Raw genomic sequence first — 17,400 nt, forward strand, 5'->3', positions numbered from 1 at the left:
CTTCTACTATTCTACAGCACCTTTTATTTACTATAGTAAAAGTAAAAGTGTGTAGAAGCTTTTTACTTTTTAAGTAACTAATCTAAACCTTGTATTTTTTTAAGCTTAAGCAGTTAGAATAGTAGAAGCAGCAAGGAATTATATATCATAGGCTTGTAGGGACAGACGGCGTCCTACTGCCGGCGACCTTCTGACGCTTCTGGGGAGCATCCTGGGCGGGGGAGCTTCTAGGAGAGCGAGAGCGGGGGAGGAGGAGTAAGCGTGCTATTGCCTGCAGCTAAAAAGTTAGCAAATCACTGTACAAAAGTAGGGAAAAAGCTGTAGGACTTAAGTGCAAAGCGAAAGATAATAAGAAGCAAAGGCATTAGGCTATACGTACTATTGTCTAGGTGGTGGTGGTGGTGGTGAGGTGGTGAAAGTAATAGGAGAGTTGGTTTAGTTAAAGCTGCTTAAGATCCTGGCTCTTCTCACGTGCGCGCGCTGCGGCGGAGCAAAGTAATTCCGCGCACTAGTCCTAATTAGGCAAAGCCTCAGTGGCGCGCCGCGGCTAGACTCTTACCCTGCCACTGGAAGCCGCCCCATTTTGCGCTACCAAGCGTGAGACATTACTCGCTCAGTTAAGCAACCTCTACCCCTCTCCCTGGACGCCAGACTTACCTCGACACCTGCAGCCTCACCCCCTCTAACCTGGCACCTGCTCACACCGCTAGTATGTCGTGGAAGCTGACTAAGAGTACGCTATTGCTTGTGCAAGCCTGGAGATTCCTCGACTGATCATTGGCAGAGCTTAAGGACACACATCTGGCACCGTTCGCCAACAGCTTTACTCGCTCCTCGTCTACATCTACAACTGTTGGAGACTCTCCTTGGCCCAAGCCGAGCATCTCGGGCTCGATTTCGAATGACCCAAAGGAGCCGAATAACATAGGTACGACGGGCACGCAGTCTACCGCGAACCGGCCTAAACGCTAACTAGCTATTTCTAGCCGAAAACGTCAACCCTCCCCAAACTTCGACCAAGCCCGGCATTCTTATCCTCACCCTCCACCAGGGCAGGGGCTTTTCACTACCGCCGGGCTCAGAAAAGCTCTTTAGCGTCCCACGATACGGTAGCTCACATTCGACCGGCGGCGACTACAACTCCTCGAACCGACCAGAGTCGCGGGGGCAGACAGCAGGCTCCTACGCTTCAGGACGGCCGCATTCCTCAACCAACACAATCAACAACGCCCCCACAGTCAACGGCCGCCGTTACTCGTCAAAATACTTGCCTTACGCCCTCCTCGACTTCGACAAGCAGCAAGTCTTTATCAATGCCGTCTCAGGCACCCCGGAAAACCCGGTCTGGGCTGGCTACAATACGCAGTATAAATTTGATGTCTCAAGGGCGACGGACCTCTTCTTGTCGCTTTACATTCGCAACCTGACTGCAGCTCCGAAAGTTGGTCGTAGCGAGGACATCTTCCTTGGCACAGTTACTGTCAAGCCTAGATTTGAGGAAGTGAGGGCTCATAATGACGCCGGGAAAAACGAGAACGAAGGCGAAGAGCAGGAGGACTCCTTCGGCCAGTCTGGTACCGGGTGGCTTGACATCAGCTACGGAACCGGCAAGATTGAAGTGGGCATAGAGTTTGTGGAGGCCCGACAGCAGTCGTTGTCGATTGACGATTTTGAGTTGCTTAAAGTTGTCGGTAGAGGTAGCTTTGGGAAGGTCTTGCAAGTTCAGTAAGTGCTATGTCGCGAGTGAGAATTACTGCTGATTTAATGACTTTAACCAGGAAGCGCGACACCCGTCGTATCTACGCTCTCAAGACGATCCGCAAGGCTAGTATCATCTCACGCTCTGAAGTCGCCCATACCCTGGCTGAGCGTTCAGTATTGGCGCAGATTAACAACCCATTTATTGTGCCCCTCAAGTTCTCGTTTCAATCACCGGAGAAGCTCTATTTCGTCCTCGCGTTTGTAAACGGCGGGGAGCTCTTCTACCACCTGCAAAAGGAGCAGACTTTTAGTGTAAATAGAGCCAGGTTCTACACTGCAGAACTGCTCTGCGCACTAGAATGCCTGCACGGATTCAATGTCATATACCGCGACCTGAAGCCCGAAAACATATTGCTCGATTATACTGGGCACATTGCGCTCTGCGACTTTGGCTTATGCAAGCTCAATATGGGCGAGGGCGAAAGGACAAATAGTAGGCCTCATTTCTTTAGTACATATTTAGTAACTTTGAGCTAACGTTTGCCTAGCTTTCTGCGGTACTCCAGAGTATCTTGCTCCCGAGCTTCTCCTCAACGGCGGCTACGACAAGACAGTTGACTGGTGGACCCTTGGCGTGCTCCTATATGAGATGTTAACCGGACTTCCTCCCTACTACGATGAGAATACCAACGAAATGTACCGCAAAATTCTCCACGAGCCGCTACACTTCCACCAAAACAACCCAGGCCTAGTCCCACCAGCTGCGCGCGATCTTTTGGCGCGTCTACTCGATCGCGATCCCAAGCGGAGACTAGGTGTCAATGGGGCTGCTGAGATTAAGGCGCACTACTTTTTTCACGGCATCGACTGGCGAAAGCTGCTGGATCGCAAGTATGAGCCGAGCTTCAAGCCTAACGTGACCGACGCCCGCGACACGGCAAACTTCAACGACGAGTTCACATCAGAGCCCCCGACCGACTCTTATGTCGCCGGCCCGATGCTCTCACAGACCATGCAGCAACAGTTTGCAGACTGGAGCTATAACCGCCCAGTCGCCGGTTTGGGGGATGCCGGCGGCAGCGTCACGGACCCAAGCTTTGAAGAGTCGGTGCAATAGACTTGCACGGGAACAGGAGTGCGGCTTCACTAGTGTTGGCCTTAGGAACGGATAATCTAGTCCTAGTTCTCTACGTGTTCTTGTATCTAAAGTGTGATACACCATGTGGGGTAAATTAGGCTCTCCTTAGAGCAACACAGGGCAGTCAAAAAGTAGAGCTCCTGAAAAGCCATGATCTTTTCAACACATACCAAGGCTAACCATCGCTGCTAAGCTGGAGGCAAACCAACCCTAGAGCGGCTCCCTTCTGTCCGGTAGAATTCACTGACGAGGAGATACAAGCACATCTACTACTCGTATATGCTCGCTAGCGTACTATCCAGCGTCTCGCGTAAGGCAGACCTGCGGTTGAACAATTCGCTTAAATCGTTCCATGGCAAACCTTATATCCGAAGGTTCCTCGTATCTGCTCCGACCCTGCCCTGCCCCCTGCTGTACCCCTACACCCCTAAGTATTTAGTTGCACCTTCCCCCCTTAGCTAGCTTAGTAGCTTTCTAATATCCTTTGTACAAGGCCTATTGGTGTTAATAGCATTCCTAGGTTTCTAAGTCCCTACGCACGCGTCATGTCTCCCTACGAAGGCTCCAGGGAGACCGACCAATCAAGGTCACCATCCATCCGAGGATGCAGAGAGGGGGACACTTGTAAGGACGGATCTCTGTACCACTGCGCCAATACAACCAAAAAGGTGCGAATAATCAACCAACCGTTAATTGTTGCGTACAGAATAGTATATATATCCGTTGCACGTAAGCGCCATCTCGGCCTTACAACACATTGTGGTGATTTTCGGTGCACTCTCGACGTTTCAGCGAAAGGAGGAATTTGGCACGGGCGAGACGCTAGAGAGTGAGGCTGCGGATGGGTGCACTTTGCGACCCTGGTGGCTGCATGTCAAGGCAAAAGGTGCGAGATAAAATCTATAGGTTCAGCAGTCTTGGCGGAACACGCAACTTCCCGAGGCTTCATCTCCACTTTCTTTCCAAAAGCTTCGCGAACAAGGCTCTTCACGTTTCCCCCAGCCTTACTCAAGGCTTAGGCGTCGATAAACGTTAAAAGGGCGGTCAACTAGGGTGCAACGTCACCGCCCCAAAACACCGCGTATGGTGAGATTCAGCCCACGCACGGTTACAGTGTTTGGAGGGATAACGCCTCGTCTTTCATCACTGTACCCTCAGCTTTCAGCTCGTTCTCGGGTCATGCAACCGCACCATTCTACCCTTCTTCATATCTGCATGAAGACGAGATGGTGGCGTTATAAGGCTGAGCTGAAGCGAAAGAAGCAATAGCGTGAGATAGCCGACAGGGTCCATTCAACATTAATGTATAAAAAGTGCCTTGCGTTATCCCCTACTACCCTTCGTTATTCGCATCTGTCGGCTAGAATATTCCTTATCCTCACATATTCTTCCACAGCCCAAGCATGCTCGAAAATCAAATTCCTACCTTTGGCCCCTCTTCAAGTCATCCACGCAGCATCAGTGACCCCGAAGTACGAGATCTGATTGTTAAGGCCCCAACCCTCTCGGGGAAGTACTACCCTTCCCCTACCGCCTGGGAAGATCAGCAACTCTATTTCCTTCTCCCGGATCGCTTCTCCAACGCCCTTGAAGACGGTGTTCGGGATCTTGAGAACCAACCTGTGCAGGGAAGAATAAAGGCCTATACTCCTGCAGATAATGGTAATGCAATCAATCTAGCAAGTGACGCGAAGCTCTGGGAAGAGAGTGGAGGCGTCTTCCAGGGTGGTACCCTGAAAGGCGTGAACAGCAAACTTGGCTACCTCAAGCGACTCGGTGTTACTGCGCTGTGGATTGGACCTATCTTCAAGCAAGTTCCACATGATGAGGGATCCTACCACGGATACGCCGTACAAAATTTTCTCGAAATCGATCCTCATTTCGGAACTCAGGAAGATCTCCGGAATCTAGTGACGAACGCACATTCTCACGGTATTTACGTAATTCTCGATATAATTCTTAACCATAGCGGGGATGTATTTGCCTACAAACGCCCGGACTGTCAATGGAACGGCCAAAAGTTTGAGGTTGAAGGCTTCCGTGATTCTTCTCACAATCCCACTCTTCCCTTTAAACCGCTTGATCCGAAGAACCCCCCGAAGGATGCTGACAGCTGCGCCATCTGGCCCGCCGAGTTGCAGGCTCCTGGTTCGTTCACCTGCGAAGGTTCGATATCGAACTGGGACCATTACCCCGAGTATATCTGTGGCGACTTCCTCTCTCTCAAAGATATCAATCTTGGTCAAGATGCTCCAGATAACTTCACGCCTACTTCAGCCTTGAAGACGCTCTGCGAGGCTTACAAGTACTGGATTGCATACGCTGATCTAGATGGTTATCGTATCGATACCGTAAAGCACATGGGCGACGGACCAACCCGCTACCTCTGCACCACACTCCATGAATTTTCGTCAACGATCGGAAAGGAAAACTTCTTTCTCGTTGGTGAAGTAACTGGCGGCCGCGCGTTCGAGACTGTGGAAGCAACAGGTCTGAATGCTGCCCTCGGCATTGGAAATGTTCAAGAAAACCTCTGGCGGCTCCCCAAGGGGTATACGAATCCATCTGAGTACTTTGACCTCTTTCGAAATGCCGCATATCTCAAGAAGGATTCCAATGCTTGGACACGAAACAAAATCGTCACCATGATCGATGACCACGACCAAGTCTGGCGTAGCGGTAGTGATAAGGCTCGGTTCTGCTCTGAGTCACAAGGCGACAAGCTTGCCCTCGCAGCCTTGGCCCTCAACCTCACAACACTTGGAATCCCGTGCATCTACTATGGCACCGAGCAGCAGTTCGATGGAAGAGGCGGCAACGATCGGTATATTCGCGAAGCTATGTTCGGCGGCTCTTTCGGTGCCTTCCGATCCAAGGATCGACACTTCTTCAACGAGTCCAACTCAGTTTTTGAAGAGGTCTCCAAAATCTGCGAGTTGAGGCAACGCCACACTGTTTTGAGACGAGGTCGTCAATATCTTCGCGAGATCTCAACAAACGGATCCGACTTCGATATACCCCGCATCCTGGGCGGAAGAATGAAGTCCGTCGTAGCGTGGTCGAGGATATTCAGTGACACTGAAGTTCTTTGCGCAATCAATACGGACCCTGAGGCCTGGACAGAGGCGCATGTTACGATTGACAGTGGCTTGCATCCAAAAGGGGAAACTCTAACGTGTATCTATGCCTCCCCAGTGGAAGAAGATCAGATTGTACCGCAAGAACTTAGTGTAGAAGGTGTCGACAGGGCGGTTGTTCCTCTTTCAGTTCCTCCAGCCGGATTTGTAATGTATTTGTAGGCATATATCGACGCTGGTGTTTTAGCAGCTTAGGGATTTCGCTGATGATCAGGGCTCATATATCCACACTTTGAAAGTTGGAACGTCTTTCCGGAAAACCACACATCTAATTTTGTGTTCCTAGGAGATTTCAGGAGTGACTTGGAAAATGTATGTTCCGCAAGGTTAGACTCTATCAGAGATTGCGCTCAGGCCATCTTCATGATTGGCATAAAGAACGCTTTTTACCATGTAAATAGTCTCTATGCATGCCTCCTTAGCCTAGAGGAACGCAGCACCTTCTATATCTGCCTCGATACTAAACTAGATCTCTGCTGTCTCCCCCCTAGCGCTGTAGTTGCTTGGATATTGCAGGTTCTTCCTGTAAGGCCTAGTACCCTATTTCGCCTATATTAGTACGTACATTACTATCTTATATTTTATAAAATAAATAATAGCTAGTTTAGATTAGTAGAAATTTATCTTACTAACTACTTTATTAAGTACACTTTATTAACTCTTTTTATTTTCTTATATTATTAACGTACCCTAAGGCGAGTTGTGTAACAATGTGCTTGAATTGCTAAACAAATCTACTGTTACAATATCTTACCTCGACTTTCCTATTGCTAGGTGCCTTCTACCGGTAACTAGGTAGTTAAAGGGGGAAAAGAGGAAAAGAAGAAGAGAGGAGTTTGTCCTTTATACTCTAACTTACAGCAGTGTTAGAGAGTGTACAGTCCTCTATACAATCCTTGCAGAGTAGAGAGAGAGTAGAGTAGAAGGTAGAGTATTAAAGAAGTAAGATAACTAATGTGTTTATACTATTATAAATAGAATAATAGTCTTCACACGCTTCTAGTTAGAAAGGATATTAAGTATATTGCGATACCTAGAACTGTATTCTAAAGTAAAGAATAACTACAACCTTCTACTAGAGGTTAAAGGTTAAGACTATATACCTAAGAGTAGTCGCAGACTTCGTTAAAGTGGTTGCAACCTAAGCGTGCAACTACTCTGCTAAGTCCTGCAATTACCTAGGGTAGTTGTAGACTTCCTTAGGGTAGTTGCAACCTAAACGTGCGACTACTCTGCTAAGCCTTGCAACTACTCTTCTAATGCCTAGTATATGCTATACTTGTTCTAGAGCATCGCGTGACGTGACTGTTACAGGCTGTGCTCTTACTAGCACTAATATGTTCTTCCTCTGTAAGATTAGTGACCTGCATGTTGCTCTAGCCTAACTAGCAGTTATAACATCTACTTTTCTCTCTTTAAGCTTTACTTTAAAGCTTATAGTTTATGCAACTCTTTCTAAGCATAAATACTTTTATTTTTTAAAATTTATTATACACTTACGTTTTCTTTCTCTTTTATTCTTATTTACTACTAGCTACAGTAGCGCAACTTGTGTAAGGACGGAGCTCTGTACCACTACGCTAATACAACTAAAAAGGTGCGAATAATTAACTAACAGTTAATTATTGCGTACAGAATAGTATATATACCCGTCGCACGTGAGCACCATCTTAGCCTTACATTATCCCCCTTCTTAGCAGACGCATGTCCCAGGCGTCACATGACCTACCCGCAGCTCAGAGGCGCCTATGCGCATGTCTCGGTTACCGGCCAGAGGCTGACCACCTGCGGCCTAGAGGCGCGGGATAAATAACAACGCTTAGTGGCCCACGCCAGCTAAGCCATATACACTAGACCTTCCAGCAGCAACAACGTAGCGCTAAAAGAGGCCGCCTCACGTTTCAGTCTAAAAACTAGCTTAAAGCTGACCGAGGTGGGGGTCGAACACTAACCGTACCCCGCTGTTAGTTGATTATTATGTAAGGACAGAGCTCTATACCACTACGCTAATACAACTAAAAAGGTGTGAATAATTAACCAACAGTTAATTATTGCGTACAGAATAGTATATATACCCGTCGCACGTAAGCACTATCTCGGCCTTACAACTTGTCTATTGTTACTATAACTGTTGCGCTGCTTGTCTATTTCTATTTAGCTGTAAGATAATACTCCTGTGTAGTTTTTATTATAAAAAGAGAGTAGAGTGATTTATTTCTTTATCTTTTACATCTTTTTATATCTAATGTAACTAAAAATAGTTATAATGCAACTTATTTGCTTCTAATATAAAATAAGATTAACGTACCTAACAGGTTGGCTGGCTACACAGGTTAGCCGGCCACTTTTGCTAAGCCCCTACTAAACTCTACCTATCTACATAATGCCTTAACAACAACACTAGATTAAATCTTCTAAAGAACATTAGATATAGCTTGCTCTTTAGGCTCTTAAATAAGACTTAAAACTCTTCTTACAACGCGCTGCAGCTATCTATAATATCTTTTACACAACACTAAGCAATTAACGCGCTAGACAGCCTTTATAAGCAGAATGCTAGCCTAAATTAAGAAATCTAACTAAGCTTAAGAAAAAAGTAGTTATTAAGTACATACTTAAGCTTATTACACACAGATTTCCCCCTAGGCTTGCAGCTATAGCTAATATAGCTAATTCCTTACCTGTAGAGTGTAATCTAGGCTAGGTTAGCTTAAACTAGACTAGTATGTAGGTTAAGCACTGCTCTAAGTTTATAATAAAGTTTAATTATAAGTATAATTATAAGAGAGCGCTTTATAAGGATCTAGAGGTTATCTAGAGCTAGTTTTGCCTAGTAGCTAATATAAAAGCTAAGTACAGTATCTAGGATAAAAACAGGTATAACTTTAACAAGTTAGGCTTTATAATAGGCTAGATATTAACTAGAGCAGTTGTTATAGCTTTAAAAAGATAAGAATAGCTAAAGGTAATATAGTAAAGTAATAAAAAGTAGATAATAGTTATCTAAGGCATTAATACAACAGAGTAGGCTATAAGATTACAAAGCTTTAAGTAGTAAATAAGGCTGCTACATAACATAGATTGCATAAAAGAAAGTAAATTTAAGTAAAAAAAACTTTAATAGTTAAAAATAAGGCTTATCTAACTGCTCTAAAAGAGTTTAGAGCGCGTAGTAATAAGAAGAAGCTAAAGACGCAGGTGCGCGCTAAAGAAGGTAAGCTAAGTTAAAAGTAATATAGGTAGTGTAATTAGACTAGGCATAACTTACATATGTGTAAGCAAGTAGTAGAAGTAAACTCTAAATAATATCTTATGTTGTATTACTTTATATAGGGCTAAAGTAGGCTGTTTTGCAAGAGAATAGGGTGGTTTTAGTAGGGGCTTAGCAAAAGTGGCCGGCCAACCCGTGTGGCCGGCCAACCTGTTAGGTACGTTACTTTAAAAGTAATAAGCAAGCTTTTTTAGCTTATTAGAAGAAATATTAGGCTGTAATCTACTATATAAAAAAAAAGTAGAGTTAGTAGCTATAAAAGCTTACACTTTAGCTTAGGTTTTATTAACCTAGAAGCAGATTAATTTTCTTAAAAAACATTATACAGTATATCTAAAGAGTAATACAAAGGTAATTAAAGTGCGAGAGGCTTTAGAATAGAAGAAAGTAAGTCTAAAAGTGTTACAATCCTTGCTTTGTAGAAGCACTTAGGTTAATGATGTTCCTAGTAGGGTAGGACAGGTAGTAGAGGCTAACAGCAGGGTGTACAGTTCTACGTAAAGGCTACTAGGCTAATAGAGGGAGGTAGAGTAACTAGATTATAGTTTGCCCTTAGGCAGCAGTATAGTAGCTAGGTTAAACAGTCCTGTTAGACAAGGTTAGAGGTATATATAGTGCAGATATATAAATACTATTATAGCTCTTTAAAAAGCTAGAATGCTACTTAGTCTATGTAAAAAAATAAACTAAACATTAAACACACCTACTAAAGGTTATTTAAGGTTAGAACTATATACATGTTAAAGTGCTAAGAATAAGTAAAATAAGTTTATATAAGCCTACTAAGCGTAGCTCTATAAACTCTCTTAGACTTGTTAGACTTGTAGCCTACCTTTCTATTAGATAACGCATTCTTCTATAACTATAGGCAGTTACGCTGCTTCTGTATCCTCTAATTAGTCTATAAGTAAGCTCTATCCTATCCTAGGTAAATTATAGAGCACTACAGGTAGAGTTATGTTAGTCTAACTATAGACTGTAACACGCTGCCCCTCCTCTCTAGTAGCGTCCTTGCTGCTCTGCTTGCACAACTGCGCTAGTAAGAGTTTATTTATAAAGTAAATGTCTACTTACTAAAAGGCATCTTTTACATTTTTTTTTTTTACTAAATAGCTTATTAGTCTTATTTATTCTATTATTCTTATACTATCTTTTACTTTAATTTTTTTTATTAGATAAAGATGTAACTCTATAGTGCTTACTAATTATTAAAGTTATCTTATGTGTTAACTTTATTATTAAATAAGTGTGTAAAATGTGTAAAGAAGAATAGTAAGTGTAATGCTTTTATTTTAAATACTGTATAAAATTAGTTAAAAAAAAGGTTCTTTAAAATGCAGCAGTAGTAAAGGTCTATAAGTAAGAGCTTAATAAAAAGATAACTTATTAGCTTTAAAAGTTAGTAAAGGTAAAAGCTAAAAAGTGTTTTAAATAAAATTATATCTAAAAATTACTAAATTTGTTAGAAGCTTATTATGTAAAGTACTTAAAAAAGACCTATCTTTCTTAGACAAAATAGAGGCCTTTAAGGCTAAAGTAAAAGGCTATTTACCTTTTTAACCTTTTTTAGTAAGAACTTGTCTCTAAAGGCTACTACTATCTAATAATAGCATAGCTATTCTTTTTAAAATAAGTGCTTTATTACCTAGCTAGTTTCTTTTAAATAAGCTTAAAAGTACTTTTATACTAATAGCTGCGTGTTCTATAAATTCTTCGTAAGTTTTTAAGTATTTTTACTAAAAACTCTCTTTTATTTCTTTAATTACTAATAATATGTTTTACTTTATAACGTACTTCATGGGCGAGTTGCTCACACACCTAAGTTGCTTACTTTTGCCAAGACCCTACTAAACTACTCTTCCTACACTAATGCATTCCCCACAACACTACTTAGACGCGCTAAAAGAATGTTAGATATAGCTTACGCTCTAAGCTTTTAAATAAGACATAAAACTCTTAAAGAAATATGCTATAGCTATGTGCAAAGTCCTGTAAAAGATAACAAATAACTATAGCACTAGACAACCTTTACAAGCTAATTCTACAGCTAAATTATAAAAGCTAGGCAATAAAAAAAAGCAGGTAATTATTAAGACTATACTTAAGCTATATGCGCAAGGAATTTCCCCTTAGATAGCATTTATAGCTAATATAGCTAATTCTTTGCGCGCTAAGCATAATCTAGGCTATGTTTACATAAACTAGCCTAGTACATTTGTAAAGTGTTATTTAGAGCTTAAAGTAAAGTTTTAAGTGCAAGTATAGTTAAGAGATATCTAGCTAATTATAAACCCTGTCTTGCTAAAGTTGTACGTGTTATTATCCTAGATGCTATACTTAGCTTTAATATTCTTTATAAGGCTAAACCTGCCCTAAATTACCCTAGGACTCTTATAAAGGGCTCTCTTATAGTTATACTTACGCTTAAATGTTACTTTAAGCTCTAAATAACGCTTTACAAACGTACTAGGCTAGTTTATGTAAACATAGCCTAGATTATGCTTAGCGCGCAAAGAATTAGCTATATTAGCTATAAATGCTATTTAAGAGGAAATTCCTTGCGCATATAGCTTAAGTATAGTCTTAATAATTACCTGCTTCTTTTTATTACCTAGCCTTTATAATTTAGCTGTAGAATTAGCTTGTAAAGGTTGTCTAGCGCTGTAGTTATTTATTGTCTTTTATAAGACTTTGCACATAGCTACAGCACATTTCTTTAAAAGTTTTATATCTTATTTAAAAGCTTAGAGCGTAAGCTGTATCTAACGTTCTTTTAGCGCGTCTAAGTAGTGTTGTAGGGAATGCATTAGTATAGAAAGGGTGGTTTAGTAGGGTCTTAGCAAAAGTAAGCGACTCAGGTGTGTGAGCAACTTGCCTATGAAGTACGTTATTTAATTTTCTTATCTTTTTATTTTTATATAGATAAAAGGATTTCTTTAAATGCTTTTTTTAGTTTAGAAACATAAAACTATAGGTGTATTTTTATATATAAGAGAAGCTTAAGCTTACAGTTATTTTATTAAGTTTATAGAACTTTATAAAGCTTTATCTTTTTTTTACTAGCTTTCTAAAGAGTCTACGTATCTTAAGGTTTTTAGTTTTAAAGTAAATATAATCTTTTAAGTAGATTTGTAGTCTAAGTTATTATAATTTATTTATATATTATTCTATTATCTTCTAACTAGATCTAGCTTTAATTACAAATTTCTTATATATATTTTATAGGCTTAATAACTAGTTAATTAATTTTTAAAAGTCTGTAAGCTAGTTTTTATATAGTGTAAAATAAAAGTTATAGCTAAAGTTAGCTTAGTATAGCGTTTTCTTTATTATAGCAAATTTTACTATGTTAATAGCTAGTTATTCTATAAAAAGCTATTCTACTTAATTATTTTAGCTATAAAAGATGTACTTTCTTAAGTACTTTTCTACTTTTATGTTTACTTTTTTAGTTTAACTATCTATTTATAAGTAGTATACTATAGATAATTTATGTGTTATGCTAAGATGCCTTATAGCTGCTTTTTAAAATTTACTAGTAAATAGCTTATCTCTGTTAGAGATAATAATTTTAAGGTATTTATATACTAATACTATATTTTACTTAAGTTTATAGATAAATTTCTTAGCTATAATGGTTTTTTTTAATAGCTATATATATAGATACTTAGTAGTTTTATTAAAAGTTACTATAATTATATTACACATTTTTTTTATACTTAGTTCCTTTAATAAAGGAAGTTTAGTAATAAAGTCTATAGTAATTATTATTTATAGCTGGTTTAAAGCTTTAATTAATTAAAAGTGTCTATAAGTTATATGTCTTTATAGGTTATTTTTATTACAAGTGTTATATTCTCTAAGTACCTTAGTACATAGTTGCTTTATCTTTAGTATGCGCTATAGTATAGCAGCTTATAGTTTTTTTTAAAGAGTGCTTATTCTTAGGTGTTTAAATATTAGAGACTTATAATATTTATAAATTAAGTTTTTTTATTCTTATTTATTTACTATTAGTGCATAAAGTTCTTTTATAAGCTAAAGCTTATTATAAAATTATCTTTTATTAGTTTTTTTAAAAAGAGTAAATTTCTTAGTTTTTTTTTTTTTTATTAAAGTAATTTAGTCTATAGCTAAGAGCGTTAGCCTGTTAATTTTGTGCCTCTAAGATATGCTTAATAATATAGTTAAACTAGGCAAGCTCTATTGCCTATCTTATATGCATTAGTAACAGTTTTTTTATAGTTAGAAATATAACTAGGTTTACATAATCTATTATAATGTTAAAAAGTCTTACTATTTTATATAGTTTTATTACTTATACTTTTTCTATGTTTAGTATTACTTTTAGTTTTTTATTAAGTATGCTATAGCCTACTTTAGGTCTTAAGAACTTAGCAGAGTAGTATGCTACTAGGTGCTATTTTTTATCTTCTTATTTTTAGTAAAGTGTGGCTCTACTTACTTCTAGAGATGTATTAGTATAGATCTTAGTGTCTAACTAGAGGTTATATATTTTTAGTACTAGTTTAGCTATTATAGCATGCTTTAGTGCTTTAAATGCTTTTGTTAGATTGAAGCACTGTTTCTAGGCTTCCTAAGATGAATGATGGGTTTAGATATAATGTATAGGATGATTGATTGATTGTATTTATTGTGTTGATTTATCGATTCTTTTTCTGCTCTACTCGTGTTGCTCGGCTTTTTGTTCTGCCGATCCGAGTCCCTCGCGCACTAGCCCTATGCGCGACCAGCTTGCAAAATGCAGCAATTTGCAGCAACATACTGTTCGAGCTTATTGCTCGTACTATGTAGCAGCTTTCGTCAAACGTTCCTCCTGTCTTAACAGTAGGTGCGCATATCTAACAGCTTTATTTATTTATAAAGTTTAAATAAATTTTACAGTAGCTTTTTTCTTAGTAGTAGCATTTATTAAAGGTATAGTAATTTTTAAATAGTTTTTAATTATTTGTCTAACATAGCTTAATAGCCTAAAGAATTCTTTAACTTTTTTAACTATTATAGGTTCTAGCTATTTAAGTACTTTTTATATTTTAGCTAAGTTAATCTTTATTTTATTACTATTAATTATAAATCTTTAATATTTTATTTTAGTAATATAAAATTTGTATTTAAAAAGCTATAAGTAAAGTCTATATTTTTTTATTTTTTTAAAACCTTTTACACTTTTTGTACATAATCTTTTAAGCTGTTTTTTAAGTAGATAAGAACATTATCTAGGTATACTAAGGTAAAGACATTAAAGTATAAGTTAAAGGCTATGTTAATAATTCTTTAAAATGTTGCTAAAGTGTTTATTAAGCTAAATAGTATTACTAGTAGTTTATATAATCTTTATAAAGTTTAAAAGGCTATAAGCTATTTATCTTTTTTTTATTTTTTTTAATTAAATTTGTCTTATATATTAAACTTTATAAAGTACTAGGTTTCTTTTAACTAATTTATAACATTTTATATAATTAGTAAAAAAAACTAATTTTAGATTATATTATTATTTAAGGTCTTATAATTTTAATAAACCTAGATCTTTTTTTTTCTTTTTAGTAAAAACTACTACTAAAGCAACTAGGCTATAGCTTTTTTAAATATAGCCTTATACTAACATTTAGTTAATGTATTCTTATAAAGCTTTTTTTTATATTCTTGTTAGAAAGTAAAGCCTATAGGTTTTTAAGTTATAATTTTTTATTAGGTTAATAGCATAATTCTAAGGCTAGTGTAGAGGTAATTCTTTTAGGTTAGTAAGTGTTTTAAACATATTTTAGTAATTCTTATATTTAGTAGAAATACAGTTTTTTTTTAAATTTTATAGATTCTAACTTATTTTACATTTTTATTAGCCTTAATTTTTTTATAAAAGACTTTCTTAAGTTTTTTATTATTATTTTTATTACTTAAGCTTTTAGTTCTTTATAAAAGAACTTCTAGAGTTTTCTTTTCTTAGGGTAGTAACTGCTACTTTACTTTACTTATTTATAAACTAGGTATAAGTTATTATAGCATGCTAACTAGGTTATGCGTGTGTAGTTTTTTAAGCCTTTTATAGTTATTATTTTTTAATTAATAGTAAAGTTATGTTTTTTAAGCTAGTTATAACTTAAAATTATATTATAACGTACCTAACAGGTTAGCTAGCCACTTTTGCCAAGCCCCTACCACACTCTACCTATCTACATAATGCTTTAACAACAACACTAGATTAAATCTTCTAAAGAACGTTAGATACAGCTTACTTTTTAGGCTTTTAAATAAGACTTAAAACTTTTCTTATAACACACTGTAGCTATTTATGATGTCTTTTATATAACACTAAGTAATTAACGCGCTAGACAGCCTTTAGAAGCAAAATGCTAGCCTAAATTAAGAAATCTAACTAAGTGTTACAATCCTTGCTTTGTAGAAGCACGCAGGTCTTTATAATGTTCCTAGGGGAGAAGTAGAGCGAAAGGTAGGGGCTAACCGGTAGGGTGTACAGTTCTACGTACAGGCTAATAGGCTATTAGAGAGGAGTAGAGTGACTAGATTATAGTTTGCCTTTTATGCAGCAGTAGAGAGGCTAGGTTAAACAGTCTTGTTAGACAGAATTAGAGGTATATATAGTGCAGGATATATAAATAGTATTACAGCTCTTTAGAAAGCTAAATGCTACTTAGTTTAGTTATATAAAGAATAAACTAAACATTAAACACACCTCTTAGAGGTTATTTAATAAGAGAACTATATACATATGCAAAAGGTGCTAAGGCGAGTTTAGATAAGTTCTCTAAGTTTAGCTATACTAGCTGTACTGCTAACTTGCCTAAACTTGCTAAACTTACTAAAGCTTTCTTAAGACTTGTGTCTTACTTTCTTATTAGATAACACATTTCTTTATTACTGTAGGCAACTGTGTTGCTTCTGTGCCCTCTAATTAGTCTATAAGCAAGCCCTGTTCTAACCTAGCTAGATTGTAGAGCACTGCTAGTAGAGTTATGCTAGTCTAACTGTAGACTGTAACACACTGCCCCTCCTCCCTAGCAGCGTTCTTGCTGCTCTGCTTACACAACTATGTTAGTAAGAGTTTATTTATAAAGTAAGCGCTTACCTGCTAGAAGGCACTTTTAACATCTATCTTTCTTAAACTAAATAGCTTATTAGTCCTGTTTATCTTATTGTCTTTATGTTATTCTTTATTTTAATCCTTTTTACTAAATAAAGATAAGGCCCTACAGCGCTTACTAATTTTTAGGGTTATTTTATGTGTTAACATTGTCCTTAAACAAATATGTTAAGTGTGTAAAAAAGAATAATAAATGTAACACCTTTATGTCTAATACTGCGTAGGAGCGCTTAGAGAGAGAGAGGAAGAAGCTTCTTTAGTTTACTAAAGCTTCTTAGGCTAGAGACTACGCGTTATTAGATAAATAACTAGTTTAAAATTAAAAGCAACTCTGTTTATAAGAAAAAATGCTGCGTTAGAGCTAGAAGACTTTAGAGGTAAGAGATAAAGAGTGTTTTAGGCAGGATTATATCTAAAGATTACTAGATCTACTAGAGGTTTAACGTATAAAATACTTAAAGGGGGACCTCTCTTCTTTAGACAAGATAAAAGCCCTAGAGGCTAAAGTAGGGGGCTGTTCTCCTCTATAGCCCTTATTAGCTAGGACTTGTCTTTAAAGGCTGCTACTATTTAGTAATAATGTAGCTATTCTTTTTAATATAAGTGCTTTATTACCTAGCTAGTTTCTTTTAAACAAGCTTAAAGGTATTCTTATACTAATAGCTGCGCGTTCTACAAATTCTTAGCTAGTTTTTATATGTTTTTGCTAGTAAGCTACTTTTTTTATTTTACTAAAAATTCTTTCTAGTTTTTCTAATTACTAATAATGTGTTTAACTTTATACTTTATTTCTTTATCTTTTTATTCTTACATAGATAAGGGAATCTTCTTAAGTGCTTTTTCTAAGCTAGAGACATAGAACTATAGGTGTATCTTTATATATAGAGGAAGCTTAAGTTTATAATTATCTTATTAAGTTTATAAGACTTAGTATAGCTTTATTCTTTTTTCAGCTAACTTTCTAGAAGGTCTAGGTATTTTAAAGTTCTTAGTATTAAGGTATACATAGTCTTCTAGATAAATCTTTAGTTTT

The 17,400-nt window shown here is 37.5% G+C and overlaps 2 protein-coding genes across 2 annotated transcripts; both read left to right on the forward strand.

Moving 5' to 3' along the window:
- The first annotated feature begins 639 nt into the window (after nucleotides 1-639).
- BDR25DRAFT_304180 (serine/threonine-protein kinase YPK2/YKR2) lies at nucleotides 640-2,904 on the forward strand. Its single transcript, XM_033690154.1, has 5 exons — nucleotides 640-733; nucleotides 785-928; nucleotides 987-1,725; nucleotides 1,779-2,194; nucleotides 2,250-2,904. The coding sequence occupies exons 1-5, from the start codon at nucleotides 712-714 to the stop codon at nucleotides 2,816-2,818; spliced, it is 1,890 nt and encodes a 629-aa protein (XP_033546556.1). The 5' UTR covers nucleotides 640-711; the 3' UTR covers nucleotides 2,819-2,904.
- A 480-nt stretch (nucleotides 2,905-3,384) lies between these two features.
- BDR25DRAFT_355977 (glycoside hydrolase) lies at nucleotides 3,385-7,785 on the forward strand (the record flags this gene model as incomplete). The annotated part of the gene is made up of 9 exons (XM_033695553.1): nucleotides 3,385-3,425; nucleotides 3,450-3,539; nucleotides 3,574-3,684; nucleotides 3,719-3,860; nucleotides 3,892-4,068; nucleotides 4,109-4,126; nucleotides 4,204-6,128; nucleotides 6,216-6,369; nucleotides 7,690-7,785. 9 exons carry the CDS (start codon nucleotides 3,385-3,387, stop codon nucleotides 7,783-7,785), a joined length of 2,754 nt encoding a protein of 917 aa, XP_033546557.1.
- Nucleotides 7,786-17,400: the final 9,615 nt, after the last annotated feature.

Source organism: Lindgomyces ingoldianus (assembly GCF_010093535.1).
Source record: "Lindgomyces ingoldianus strain ATCC 200398 unplaced genomic scaffold BDR25scaffold_19, whole genome shotgun sequence".
NCBI classification, from domain to species: Eukaryota; Fungi; Ascomycota; class Dothideomycetes; order Pleosporales; family Lindgomycetaceae; genus Lindgomyces; species Lindgomyces ingoldianus.